Here is a 14,701-nt window from a genome sequence, read left to right as displayed (position 1 = left end):
CACCTAGTGGTCCTATAAATAACAGAGGATCAACGAGGAACTGAACGTGATTGCCTGTTCTCCACCTTTTTAATCACATAACCACAGCTCACATAAATACAAATCAAACTGCATCAATAAGTTAGAACTTAAATATTTCACATCGGTGCAAACACATAATTAAAAAACTAATTTGTATTTACAGTTGGACTTTTGGAGACATTAAATAACTTATTCAAAAAGGAAATGCATATTAGGTTGGGCTTGATTTCCCTCTTAACACAATTAATTAGGTCCTAACAGGAAAGCCTGATAAACTCCCAGAATGTCTTCAACTTGAAAGCGCCACCTATAAAACACAGCCTTGCAGATTTTCGGTAATTGTCGCGCACACATCCCCTCCGAGTTTCAAAGCGTGCTCTCCAGCGTGTTGTAGTTGTCTTTGAAGCTTTTGAGCTCCAGAAAGTGTTTGGGCCTCTTGCTGCGCTGGCCCGTGGAGGGCAGGTAGGTGACCTGGATGGTGGAGGGAGTGCTGCGGACGGGGGAGCCCGTCAGGTCTTTGGCTGCAGACTGGTGCTGCTGGTCCAGGCTGGTGGTGCTGGAGTAGGCCTTCACACTGTGGGGGAGAGAAGAGGGATGACTGTCGACCTGATGAACGTCTCTGTTACCATCAGCAAAACGGTCCTTACTGATCAGACGTTTTCATGACTGCCATACATTTTAGTCTTAATGACTTTATTTCAACTATTTTTCTTGGTACACTAATAATGCACCAACTTTAGTGATTTTTTTTTTTTTTTTTATATAGACATAAGCTAGGTTCATGTTTTAATATTTGGCTCCAATACACAATGAGAATACATCATACATACAGGATCAAATATGGACATATGCGCTGTAATACGTGGTTAAATATCTAAAGGTTTCAGAGAAACCAGAATTTTTTTTTTCTAGCCAACAGCAATGTGGCTAGAAAATATTAGGTTATTCATGCCAGAATTGGTAAATTAAATTTGGTTTACTGCCACATCTCTGGCTTTTTAGCATAGTCTAACTATTCATGGAGGTCAAGAATATTTTTTTTTCGTCACCGCATGTTATCTCCTCGGGGATCACGCTTTACCTGCTGATTTCTATTTTATTTTTTTCTCCTTTTAGGTGAAACATAAATGACTTGGGGGTAGTTCTCCCTTCTAATTATTCCATAAACTTGATGCATTTCCCAAATACTACTGGCAGTCCAACTAACGTTTGTAATTGAATGTGAATTTGACCACAGGAACAGACTAACTTGTCTATAAATTGCATTTGTAAATCTTCAATAGTGCCTTTTATAGAAACAATTTCTGTGAATTTGTGCTGTATGAATCAACCCAACTGGAATTGTCTTTTACGTGTGAGCAGCTGCAGGTTAACGATGTATCGGCGCTCTGGGGGGGTGGAAAGCAGCACATTTAATGCATCTAGAAGTTGTTTTTGGTAAGATTTCACATCAAGCCAGAATCTAAGCCTGTGTGGATCAGAGGAAATCCACAATTAAACACAAACTTTGCCTTTTACACTCATTAAGATTTCTGGTTTGCATAACTAATCCACTTTTGAAGACACAAATTAAATCCCCAAAAGCTCTAAAGGACATTCATGCCTTTTGATTGTATTTAAGGTGAGTGCACCCGTATGAAGCTTTAAGTGATAAAGTATGGTTCAGTAGCTGTGCACATCTCTCCCAGTGGATGTGAATAATGTGAACTAAAGTAGCCGTCCCAACATTGTTACAAAGCCTAATCATTTTCAAGTCCGGACCAGCACGGCGGAACTTACACATCAACCAGTTCATCGAGCGCTTGCTGGTATTCCAGAAACTCTGCCTCGCCGAACACCTGACACACACGGGCAAAGGGGAAAGTTAGTCAGGTCCGTCCCCTTATTAGACGCAGGGGGTTAACGGAGCAGCGCCTTTATCTACCCCAGTTCCATGCCGGGCGCTGTCGTATCCTTCAAGTAGGCGATCGATGAGCGCGCTCCGGCTGCTCTTGATCAAGGAGTGGGAATTGCGCAGCTCCACCAGCCAGCTCCTGAAGCTGCGTCCTGTGAACGCGCTGGGAGTGCCACTTATCTCCTGCAGAGGTATTCCTGAACAGAAACAGCCAAACACACGTTGAAAGAATTGAAAATGTTGCAGTCATTGTTTGTTCATCCCCTCTACTGTTTAGAACCAAGTTTATCAGTTTTTAGTTTGATCCAGCGCCTGAAACGTCATCTGCTGCTGTGCTAATGTTTAAAGGACTCGTGTTCACAGATCACTAAACGAACAGAAGTGCATCGCAGGAACCTGTGAAATTACTGACTGACCTGTTAGGCTGATGAAATCGGTCCAGTACTTCGAAAAATTGCAAAATTATTAGTAGCATGATAAACCAAAAATAAAAAAAATGCTTTAGTGTCCTGCTTTGAAGCATGACGTGCAATGATTGTCCTTTCAGAGAAAGCACATACAGCCACGGGTTACCACAGGTTAACGGGGAGGAAACTAATGTTTGGCGACTTTGATTTAAAGTCACATCCTAATCTTCTCTCTCTCAGGTCTGCAAACAAAAGTATTTTGTTTCCATGTTTTGTAAAACGTATATATTCAGTGAGTGGCGCAGTCCACTGATTACTACAGTGGAAGATTCGTTCCATTTTGCTAACGGCTCTTTGTCTATTCTGTAACATACATGCGTAAATGGGTAAATATATTTTCTATTCATCTACATAAATAGCTGTATATGTAAAATTATCTTACAATAACTTACATTTTGCACAAAATGATCAGTTCGTTGTACTAATGTGAACTGGACAATAAAGACATTCATTTCTAGAACCTAAAATGGATAGCCGCTGGGTCTTTCAATAGCGTAAGTGCATTAGATGAAAGTGCTGCTATATTGGCAAGAATGGGGCCATAAAAGTATAAATAGCAGGATTTCCCCTTCCCCCTACTGAATAAATGCACTTAATTAAAGGTTGTTTTTCAATGTTATACAATGTCATAGCAATAAAATCTGGATTTTTGTTTTAAGGAGTCTGGAGGGTGCAGGGTTTGGGCAATATGTTATTTCTATCCATCATATTTAACTTGGCCAAAGATCAGAATGTTGCTCCTTTCTTTGCCCCTGAGGTTGTTCTGTAGTAGAAAGTGCAAAACGCTGAATAAAACAGCAATCCCGTCCTCCTCTCTTGGCTCTAGTGATTAATACATCTGAATACACCCATATTTTTCAGAAAAGCTCTACCTCACGCGCAGCCAGATGTTCACATTTTTACAGTCTACACAGCCAAAGCAACACTGTGCTGCTCAGGATCATGGCTGCTTAGATTAATTTACCTAAACACTTGGTCAGTTCTCTGATGGATGAGACACTGGCCAGCCCTATATAGGGTTCAGTTGAATTAGTTAACATGTTAAGCTAAAGATCTAACAGACTGGGGTTATAGTTAGAATATTAATGTCTGAAGGATTTCCAAAATATGTAACAAACAATTGATTCAAGAATGAAGTTGTTTTATTATTATTTGTTCAGAATATCAGATAAAGGCGAGTTTGTACTGCTGCGTTGCCCCCAGAAGAAATAATTGTAGATTTCTGACACTGCCTGCAGTTACAATGATGATAATTTTGCTTTAATACACTAAAAAAAAACTCACCTGAGTCACGAATGGCATCCAGGGCTTTCATTCGGTACAGATAGTTGTAGCAACCTTAGAGTTAGAGTAAGAAGTTGTTACATTTTTTTAAAAATATTGAGTTGAATTGAATTGATATCTTTATTTCGAACATGCGGGAGAAAGCATATACAAAAAAAATACAAAAAAAAACAATGTTTAAAAACATTGACGAGAAAACAATAAACAAACAATAAGCATTTCAATGAGTAATAAACGAAGCATAAAATGTGACCCACTCATCTGTGGTCCCCGCCTGAGTCTGTCATCCCCCTCTGATAAGAGCCGAGGCTCGAAGCGGATCTCCTGGACCTTGGAAAGCTTGGAGTCGATGTTTTCCCGCAGACCCTGTCAAAGGATCCCAGAGAAAAGTTACAGCTGAACGTGCGTCAAATAGAAGTAGACGTACGAGATCCCGAAGGCGTGAAGACTCCGGTTACCTTCGGCGCATTGTGGCCAATAGGTGCGTGTGGTCCACGGCGGGATCTCATCGCAAAACGCATGATTTGCCTTTTGACGAAGATAAACAGCAGCACGAACACCTGCACACAACGCCAGACACCAGGGCTTTGCAGCTGAACGATTTTACACAACTGTACACAACAGGTTCGTCAAAAAACGTAACCAACTCACCAAGCTGCCATAAGCCATGACCAAAACAACATTGACCCCGGACAGAGGCGATGAATCTGCCATCCTGTATGGAAACTTCGACAAGTTCAACGATCGTGGCTACATTAGCTCGATAGCTAAGAGCAGGTTCGATTTAAAATCCTAAAACCCGTCACCGCAGCTCACACTGCTTTTTTTCTTACATCTCTGCACCGGGATGATTTTTCTATGGAACTTCATATAATATAATAACATAACACATCCCTCTCATAGCTTTCGAGGATTTCCAGTGCCAGTTTTAGCTTGAGCTAGCTTTGAGTTGACAGGATGCCGACGACAGTGTGTAATAACAACAAGATGGCGCAGTGCTGCCCCCTGCTGGTGCGGAGTGCGAATCAAGACGGCGCACAAAACCGTGATGAAACGATCTGATTTACCTCTAAGTACAAAACCTTGGACGAAGATTTGACATATGCGTCATATCAGCATTTAAAAGTTTTCCAAACTCAGGTTTCCTGATGTATTTTTCGGCATATTTATTGTTTAAATGTACACTTAAAACCCTGTAGAAAACGTTTGTTGGCTTACCCTTTATTATTATTATTATTATTATTATTATTATTATTATTAACACATTAAACCCTATTATATTTCAATATTTATATACAATCCATAAATTCTAATCCTGCTATCATTATTAGCAGTAGCAATTTTTACAGCACTTTTCTCATTGTTACCATTTATAATAATACTAAAATTTAAATCAGATGTCTTTTTGTATCTGTATAAAATTATACATTAAATGATTAACACATTATATTATAGTATTGTTTATTGTAGACACGGAATGGTCCATATAAAAATGAGATATAATAAAGCAGACAAAATATAACCATTATTTAAAACTAACTCTCCACCCAATGTTTCCTCAGAACAGAGGTGTAATGACAGCAGCTCAGCTGAGGTTGAGTCAAAGTTTGTATGGTGGAGGATTTCAGACTATTATTAGTATTAGTAATACTAATAATTGCAGTGGCAGCATTTGTACATTATTATATATATTTTTTATATTTAAAAGTAATGGGAATTTAACCCAGCTGACTGGCTTTTTTAGTCTTTCATTGTTTTTAAAAACCTTAATCATAATGGGTTTAGTTTTTTCATTATAATGATTGTTTGTGTATAAAACATTAGTTACCCAAGAACACATTCATTACCATTTATAATGATAATTCTGCTATGTCTTTTTTTATTTATATAATATTGTACATTAAATGATTAACACATACCCTGCAACCCCATGAGGAATTAAGCGGGTCAGAAAATGAATGGGTGGATGGATGATTAACACATAGGATTATTGCAGTGGCAGCATTTTTCTCATCATTATTGTTTTCCCATTAATATTAGAAATGCGTTGGAATTTAACCCAACTGTTTGGCTATTTTATTTTATTTTCAAAACATTTGTCATTATCATTATAGTTTCTTATGCTCCTGTATAAAAAGTTAGCTACCCAGGAAAACAAAGAGAGCACAACAGCAGAAAACCTAAAATTTGTAAATATGTAACTACTGTATACATCATTTGTCACCAAATGAAAAACCTGTAGCCAAATACAAATGAAAGGCAACAGATTTTATTTAAACTTGTTTTATGTATGTATGTTTGTATGTATGTATGTATGTATGTATGTATGTATGTATGTATGTATGTATGTATTGATTGATTTATTGTCACCTGTTTTCCTTAATAATATATGGTTAAAAAATTGAATGGTTCAGCCTGGTATGGCCCTGTTTTTTCATCTAAGTAAAATCTGTGCCATTTAAAACTGTTAAAGCACAGTTCAGTGTTATTTTTTGTTTTGTCTTTTAAAACAACTGACTCAAAGATAAAGTAACTCTGGAACTTTAGAGAGTGAGTTTGAAACAATTGTGTTTTTTGTCCTTAACTATCCTACCAACTCTCAACAAAAAATCAGTTCTTTACTCAGACTGAACAGAAACTTGGTGCAAAGGTAGCACTGGTGTTATTTCATTACTATCAGTGCTTTGGACAATAAAACTAATTTTAAAATAACAAGTACTGAGCAAGCACCATAAATATATTGTACAACCATTTTGCCGGATGGATGCAACATGTGAAGAATACGAGAAGCTTGCATGTGCAAATATCTTAAATGGACAAATATTTTTGACACACTAGGAACTCCATTTATCTGGCTTGAAAAATTTATAAAACTGTAGATCAGGCTCAAAGTGTGACGATGGGGCCATTTTGTAGCCCCTGGATTTATTTTGTACGGCCCCCAACTGCAGATGATTTGGCTCAAAAATTTTGACTTTATATTTTTAACTAGGGCAAAATTATTACAGACAAGTTAAAATCTCCTTACAATAGAAAATGTTTGGTGCAACACAAATCTCTCTTTATTTTTTTTAGGTCCTTTTTAATTTCATGATAGGACCATATATATCCAAATGGTTTTTACTGAAACGCAGGCTTTGGTGCACCACAACCTACTCTTAATTTATTAAATTTAGCTGAATACAGCAAATGTTCTCAAACAAAGACTAAAATCCTGTTTTGTGGCTGAGAATAGACAAGAAATGTATAAATTGATTTCATGCCTAAAAGAATGTGCAAACACAGATAGCCATCTTTTAACAAAGCAAATGTGCAACCCTTTTTAAGTTTTAGATCTACAAGGATTTACACATCTTTTTCCCGACCGAAAATCTGACAAATTTGTTTAATTAAGATATCGATTGGATTCTCATATTTTAATTCACAACATAATTTTTCGGTCACTGTAGTTGTTTGAGCAGTTTTATTATTTTATATTATATATTTTTTCCCTTTACATTTGACACCCACGCCATGAAAAGTTAGGACACCCCTGTTCTGGACTGCTGCACACTTTTCCAGATTAGGTACTGGGGACCTTTTCATTTTGTCCTCAAGATGTCCTCCGTTTTTCATGGCATAGAGTTTGTTTAATTAACTATCTGACCTTTTTGTGTACCTGTAGAGCTGTAACCAATGATTTTTTGTTGTTGTTGTTGTTTTGTTTTTTTCCTCAGTGAGGACACATGCCAGCTGCAGTTCCTCTCTTCCACCCTACCGTCTCCTGCATCGTGCATCAACATCTCCAGCATGTCACAACTCGGCTGATGATACCAAACCGCACATATCCGAGCGTGGTCACGTGGTGTAGCTCCGGTTTCCTAGAAGCGGCTCTGTAAAAAACCACGTGACGCAGTTCTCCGTGGTGTCAGAGTGGAAAAGAAACAGGTAAATTCAGCCTCTCGTTTATTGTCTGCGAGCTAGTTGGCTCGGTTTCTTTAAAAAAAATAATTATTGTTTCCTTTAATTTTTTTCCCCCTAACAAAGTTGAAGTTCAAGAATTTGCACACTGCTCCGAATCCGAGCAGCAGTTCGGCAGCGAGAGCTCTTGTCGGCTGTAGCTGCGTGTAATATATTGAGCCGGGTTTCTGGTCAGTATCGCCTGTTATTTATTTTCATCCTAGCGGCCTGCAGGCCTGCCTCAAGCCTCGGTGTTTTCCCAGTAGAAAGCCCGGGTTTGATGGCACACCGGCGGGGCACTGGTTGTAAACGTTGGAGTGCGCAAACTGCTAAGTTGCTAACCTAGCCAAAGTTACACAGTTAGCGAAGGCGAACGACGTTACTTAGCATAGCTCCAAGTTATTAGCAGTACTCTTATGGCAACAGGGCGTTTTTTTTTTTTTGTTTCTTTCTTTGTTTTTCTTTTTATTATTTTTGACTGTGAAAGCTCCGGAGCTCGTTCAACGGGCGGAGAGCTAATTAACCTGTTGGCTATGCAGCGTAGTCAAGCTAACCCCGGTAATGCTGCTATTATGCGGACAGGGTTCGGGATCTGTGTTAGCTCTCGTTAGCTGGCGAAGTTAGCCTCGCTGTCGCCATGAGGTGAAGACGTGAGAAGCGGAAGCCCACCGTGGCTTTCACAGCTAGATGTTTTCTCTCAGGGATTAGCTGCTGGGCTAACAGGTTGACCATGTGGCTGGATGGTCGAAGTGACATGCAATTGTTTGTGCGACGGGCCCCGGCCAAGGGTTTGCTTATTATGGGCTTGTCAAAACATTGCTTTTACGTAACCCGAGCAAGATTAAGTAGTCGCCCAACATAGCTTGGATAACCATTTTCTTTACGACCAAGGTCTGCCTGACACTGTTTGTTTTGGCGTCTGCATGTTCTTTTGTTGCACGACTAATTAAGCCTGGATCTGCTTTTATAGGACTTACACAGAGACCAAGATAGCTCTTTTGCTTTCCTCTCCTCCCCGGCTCCCTGCACGTAAAAGCTGAGAGATCAATTTAAATGGCTATAAAGTCAGGGAACGTACCCACCCAGCCTTATAGATCCACAAAGCAACTAGAGGCGTTCCCTAACTGACTGCAGGCTTCTTCATTTTTCTTAGAATTCCCCAAAGCAGAATTGAAAACAATGCTTTTTAGGTTTTTTGCTTTTGTCCTGATTCTCCCAGGCAGTGATCACGCAGACTCCCCACTGTGGGTTTTAATCTTAACCCAACCCTTTGTCAGAACACCATAGACTAATTTATTAATTGGGGACGCACCAATCAGGCTTTCCTTGTCCAATTTCTGGTTTGATTGGAGTTTTGCCTGCAGACAATAAACAGTATAACAAAGAAAAGAGCAGTAATGTGCAGCATATTCTTGTATAGATACTTTTATGGAAAATATCATAACAGACTTTAAAGTTGCTCTTTGTTGTCAGTTAATTTACTGATTGACCAATAAATTAGGCCAATATTTACCATTCTTCATAAGATCTGTGATAGGCGTGGGCTAAACAGTGTCGCTGTATTTGTGCAAGACTTCTAAACAAAAATCAGTTAAAAACAGTAACTACAAAAGATTTTATAATAATTACTCCAAGGTGAGTCCTTTCATTTATCCCCCCCAAACTGTCATTTTACAACAGTAATATAGCATGACTTTATAACTTTGTTGTTATGTCATAAAAACTAAAGAGACTTTGTGGCATGTATGGTTGAAGCATACAACTGATTAAACATTCAACTTTCACTTAGGAGTTGAAATTTCCAGGTTGGTCTGGTCACTGAACAAATCAATTTGCAAACTCAACGGGGTTTTGAACTGGGAACCGTGACATGGCCAAGTTGGGTTTCATGTCATTCCCAGGTCTAAGTTAAATGGAACATGGCACAAGTAGCCACCAGAATTAGTTCCTGGTTTACTATCATCCTCGTCAGTTTCTACTGTTCTGATAATTTTCTTCATTAGTCTCATCTTTTGAGAAGTTTTTGATGATGCAACGATCAATGTGTAAGCACAACTAAAGGCAGCTCCAGCACCAGCGGTGGTTAAGTGTACCACAAAAAACAACAGTAATTTAGTCTTTTCATTTTGATAAAACTTATCAAAGATATAGCGCTAACCTCTGAAAAATGTATTCATAGTAGTAGTGCTTCTTATGTATAATATACCTTTTTACTTGTCCTCTGTTTATAGTGTAACTCAAGTGAAGTTGTCAAACTTGATACTATTTTGAAAACCGTGGCAACATTTATTTTGAAAGCACAGGGTTCTTGTTGGTTAAGATTTTGTCACTTCCATGTTTGTCAAAACTAGACATGATAACACTTAGTATGCGGGTTAATATTCTTCATGGATGGAAGTATGAACCTTTGATTCAAACATGCAAATATTTTATTAGAATTGTTTGTTTTCGGTGTGTGACAATGTGCGTCTGTTTGCCTGTCAATATACTTTTATAAAAATGTTAACTGAGATAAAGAATCGCACTAAAAGAAATAGTTTGAAAACAAACAAATATCTGGGGCATACAAGACAGATTTTTCACAATGTGAACAAGGATACGGGTATGAGCGAATTTATTCAGCAGCAGCTCTGCACAATTTCTGCCTTTTTGGTTATTCAGTATTATGTATATTTGTAGTGATCAAATAAAGCAGTGGGGTAAGTTACAGGTTCTTAGTTTTTTTCTGCTCCACTTATCAGCTTCAGTCTGGCTCCACAACAACTTATCTATCATAAGCCACATTAGCCTCCAATGCCTCTATGACTAAACAGAGAACTCATAGTTTGTTCCTTCACTATTAATTAGTCGACTTAAGCCGCCAGCTCATTATTTTTTTGCGTTGACTCGTTCTTTAGTAGAATGAAGTGCTACGTGGTTCAGGACGTAAAGCCCATTGTTGGGCTGTGTCCTTAAAGCCAATAAAAGCAGACAGCATTAGCTTATGTCTTCCAGGAGGTTTACTACTTCACTGCTGCAGATACAGGAGCTTTACTGACATTTTTAAGTATCTCTCAAACATTAGTGTTGTAGCGTTAGCGTAGCTAATTAAATTTTCTCCCTGTCCGTCTGTTTTACAGAAACAACACTCAGAACAACACTTTTGTGTTTTGACTAAAGGGAGTCGCATATGATTTATTGTGGTTGACTCTGTACAATTTGGGCAATTGTGAATGTCAGTTTATATCGATTTCGACGCAAATGATTATCTTTGGATATTTAACTTCTTTAATAGGCATGTCACGATAACAAATTTTGCTGGACGATACATTTTTCAAAACTTATTGCAATAAATCATATTGTCATTTGGAGAACTTTTTCTATTAATATGATAATGGAATAATAAGGCACGTATATCCTATCGACCTACAGACTCACACAAATTAAGCACGTGGCATCATTTGGTTTAAATCCAATCCAATTCCCCATTCCTCACGCACCTCCTGCAAGCCACCACACCACTATGTCAGGATTATGGGGAGTGGTGGCCTAGTGGGTAGAGCATTGCACTTGTGTCCCAGGAGTCTGGGCTCAACTCCCACAGGCTGCTGCTCTGGGTCCCTGAGCAAGACCCGTAACCCCAGACTGCTCCCGGGCGTCGCACAGTGACAGCTTACTGCTCCCCAAGGGGACGGGTTAAATGCAGAGAACAAATTTCATTGGAATGTATGTTGCAATGAAGTAAAGATTATATTATTATTATTATTATTATTATTATTATTATTATTATTATTATTATTACCCCCTTTTCTGTGGGAAGCCATGACAAGATTTAACTCCTCCTACACTGAGGAAATGAAAAGGAAAGGGGGTGCAGACATCGATGCAGCGTACTGAAAACTTTTATCTCGTCTCAGAGAGAGTAGACGGAAACACAAGGGCAAATAGGCAAGCATACATTCACAAATTGTGATTATTTTAATTTTTCGATTAAAATTTATCATGCGATTAATTTATTATCGCAGCAAGCCTATTCTTTAATACCAAGACGTTGATTATTTTGACAACTCTAAACTGAAGTACAACAAAGTCATTATTTGCTTTTGATTAATAGGGTTATTTGATGGTGTAGCTTGCCTGCCGCCAGCTACTAGTGGCTTGCTAAATGTGGTTTTAAAAACTTTTTGCCATAATATGAGAGATGGGTAGAGCTCCATTTAGTTTTCACAGTTTTAGTGACTGGAAATAATTTTAAACTGGTAAATTTGGTCTGATGTTGGTCTCAGACGAAGTTTCTTCAAAGTTATCTTTAATGTGTAATTTCTCTTCTTTGTTTTTATAGTGTGTATATAAAAAAAAAAAAAGACAGACATTTCCAAAAGGATTAAATCTTTGTAATACCATTTACATTTTACATAGGCATCCACCTGGGCAGGTTAAGTGTACTCCTGGCAGCTAAAGGTGAGAGCTGTAGAAAATCACAGCAAACATGTAGAGACGCCAGAATTGCCAGCTCATTGTAGGCTGTTATTGTTCATGTGTGTCCTGCTCCTAGAAAGTGGCAAGAGTCTGATCTCAGGGCACAAAAAAATAAATAAAAATGGGCCGATTTAAATTAAATAAAATAGTTGCTAGTGGATACTTTGATTTCTAAGTAATGTTGGCCTGTAGGGTTTGGCTTCTAGATCCTTTTTATTGAGTTTTTTTTTGTTTTTTTTCCCCCAGTGTTGTTTAGAAATTGACATGTAAAGCACTTTTAAATGGATCACTTGTTGTGAGGTGCTTTTATAAATAAATATTTAGCAGTGTTTGTGATTGTATGTGGTGAATGGGTGGAGTAACACCATTTATTATCTAAAGTTACACTAGACTATGAAGGGAAGACAAGATTGTAGCTTTGCCAGAGGAATATAGAAAATATTTCTAACGCAATCGATAGAAATGTTTAGTTTAATCAGCTGTTCCATCTGTTAAGCTTCTGCAACAAAAATAAAATTGCAAGGGATATTCAGACTGAGCTGTGTGTTAACTCAGGTTTCTAGAATAGAAAATATTAGAAAAACAATGAACCAGTATAAATGCACACTTGTGTCAGCACTAGATGTGGCTTATTTTTATTTGGATGTTTCATTATTTTTTATTTATGTTCACAAAGCAATGATTCGTGATTTGTGTGGTTTATACATTGTCGTCTCCAAAAGCCATTAGGGGTTTTCCGTTGCACCCAGGACAGATTTCTAGGAAGTAAGTAAAATTATTTTCCCACACATGGATTTAAAAATGACTCCTTTGGACATTAAGGATGTGATTTAGAACATGAATTGTGGGAAGTCGTTGTTATAAGAAATTAAAATTGTTAAAGGCTTGAATCTAAGAAAACCCAAGTACATTTTAATAGCTTTAAAATGCAGACCACTGTCCAGTGTGTCGCTATGCTTTTTCTGGATGATTTGATTGAATTTGACTTTGAAGTGCCTTGAGATTACGTGTTGTGAATTGGCGCTTCATAAATAAAATTCAACTGAATTTATTTCTAAATCTGCTACTTCATTTGTTTTCCACAAATTTGTTAAAAGCTGAAATAAGCCTGCGTTGCTTTTTGAAGTAAACGTGAAGAATTGGTAACTAGAATAAATTTTCCCCATGATCTGGTCTGTGGCTGGTGGGTCAAATAGTAAAAAATACTCGGTTTATGTTTTTTATTCAATAAATGCAAAACCCAGATTTCCCTTTTATAGACCATAAATGCACCACCCAACTGCTTCTACTTTAATGCACTGTTTGAGTGTAATAAAAAACAAAGGTTAAACACGTTTAGGTAATGCATAAAATGTAAAAAAAAATCCTGTAACTCCTTCATTTTCAGTTTGGGTCTAAACTACCTTATCAAATAACCTACAGGATATTACTCTTTCTTTTTATCGTGTTATGCTACTTGGAAAATAAGTCTGAATCGGTCAAAATCTGAATAAGCAAGTCAGACCTCCAACGAATATCAGAGATCTGTACTGGCCTCAAAAAAAAAAAAAACTGATCAGTGCAGATCAGCAGAAACGTGGCCATGCCATCTTCTTCTTGCGACGTTGTTCTTCAATCCCAGCGCAGAAGAAAGCAATGAAATAAGGCTGGTGCAGATAAATGGGCTGCTGCTGTGAGAGGGAATACAAATATTTGTTCTTGGTTGTAGGAGGTTGCAGACCTCTTGGTTTGCTGAAAGCTACTAAAAGTTAATGTGTTGTGTGGAACAGCAGGGTGTCTACCAAGGCTCGTTTCTCGTCTACATTAGTCCACTGACAAAAGTTTTTTTTTGTTTTTTTTTTTTATCTTTTAAAAAGGAAACAAAAGCACCCTGTGTAAACTATTTTTTTTTTTACAGGGGGTGCACTATTTTAGGGCTTTTGTTGGAATAACGCTGATATCACTGTTTGCTTCCCCAGCTCTAGACAATAAGCTACCAGATGAGGAAGTACTCCCGTTTTATATATAGGTCACGCTCACATTTGTTTAACACCCTTCTCCTGTCCCTCTCTCCTCAGGTGTTATTCCTTTGTAAATACTGTTATTTGTATATACTGTAAATGATGACGTCCATGGGCGGGAACCGAGCCCGGGGCAGCTGGGAGCAGACACAGGGCCAGACACAGAGCCAGACACAGCACAAGCAGAGGCCTCAGGTACCACTACCGCTATAATAAACACATTCAGAGTTTCTGCATTTTTACTACAGAAGCGTCTCAAATCAGAACATCATTTAAAAGTTCATTTATTTCAGTAATTTGCTTCAAAAAGTGAAACTTGTGCAGATTCTTTCCACACCGATGTATTTCAAGGATGTTAAAGTTGACAATGGTGGCTTACAGCTAATGAAAACTTTACATGTATTTTCTTATGACATTTGTTTGTAAGATGATTAAAACAAATATTATAACATTTTGTTCTTAAAAATATAAATAACTGCTGTATCCAAGAATATTAATAGAAAGTTGATGGATAGGAAAAATGTCAATGAAAGTCTTTACAGAGGTTTCGCTCAGTGTTTTGATGCTAAAGGGAAATTATATTTATATATTAGGGAAATTGGAGAGCTCTAATCCTAAAATTTATTATTTAGGTAAAT

The 14,701-nt window shown here is 37.8% G+C and overlaps 2 protein-coding genes across 7 annotated transcripts in view; one reads left to right on the top strand and one right to left on the bottom strand.

Moving 5' to 3' along the window:
• Positions 1–41: 41 nt before the first annotated feature.
• On the bottom strand, positions 42–4,651 carry LOC105935045 (protein C1orf43 homolog). The gene is made up of 7 exons (XM_012875268.3): positions 4,318–4,651; positions 4,125–4,226; positions 3,924–4,032; positions 3,667–3,720; positions 1,946–2,112; positions 1,801–1,859; positions 42–595 (listed from the first exon to the last, which is right to left on the bottom strand). Exons 1-7 carry the CDS (start codon positions 4,378–4,380, stop codon positions 388–390), a joined length of 762 nt encoding a protein of 253 aa, XP_012730722.2. The 5' UTR covers positions 4,381–4,651; the 3' UTR covers positions 42–387.
• A 2,835-nt stretch (positions 4,652–7,486) lies between these two features.
• ubap2l (ubiquitin associated protein 2-like) overlaps positions 7,487–14,701 on the top strand; it is a 46,422-nt gene continuing 39,207 nt past the window's right edge. For 4 of the 6 annotated variants that reach the window (XM_012875400.3, XM_012875397.3, XM_012875399.3 and 1 more), the window contains exons 1-2: positions 7,488–7,593; positions 14,121–14,258. In XM_012875400.3, the coding sequence (XP_012730854.2) occupies positions 14,163–14,258 (96 nt within the window). In that variant the 5' untranslated portion in view covers positions 7,488–7,593; positions 14,121–14,162. Of the gene's footprint in view, positions 7,594–7,692; positions 7,797–14,120; positions 14,259–14,701 lie in introns of those variants that run through there. The other 2 variants (XM_036145280.1, XM_021322962.2) reach the window with 2 other exon arrangements.

Source organism: Fundulus heteroclitus, chromosome 13 (assembly GCF_011125445.2).
Source record: "Fundulus heteroclitus isolate FHET01 chromosome 13, MU-UCD_Fhet_4.1, whole genome shotgun sequence".
Lineage (NCBI taxonomy): Eukaryota > Metazoa > Chordata > Actinopteri > Cyprinodontiformes > Fundulidae > Fundulus > Fundulus heteroclitus.
The sequence above is the reverse complement of the archived record's forward strand: the minus strand, read 5'-3'. Positions and strand labels throughout refer to the sequence as shown.

What these genes read in the sequence shown, in the direction of transcription:
- LOC105935045 (XM_012875268.3), bottom strand. Translation starts at nt 4,380, where the DNA reads ATGGCAGATTCATCGCCTCTGTCCGGGGTCAATGTTGTTTTGGTCATG. An exon ending in TCATGGCTTATGGCAGCTTG is followed by an intron (nt 4,227 to 4,317) that starts GTGAGTTGGTTA and finishes CGTTGTGTGCAG; the next exon opens with GTGTTCGTGCTGCTGTTTAT. An exon ending in TTGGCCACAATGCGCCGAAG is followed by an intron (nt 4,033 to 4,124) that starts GTAACCGGAGTC and finishes ATCCTTTGACAG; the next exon opens with GGTCTGCGGGAAAACATCGA.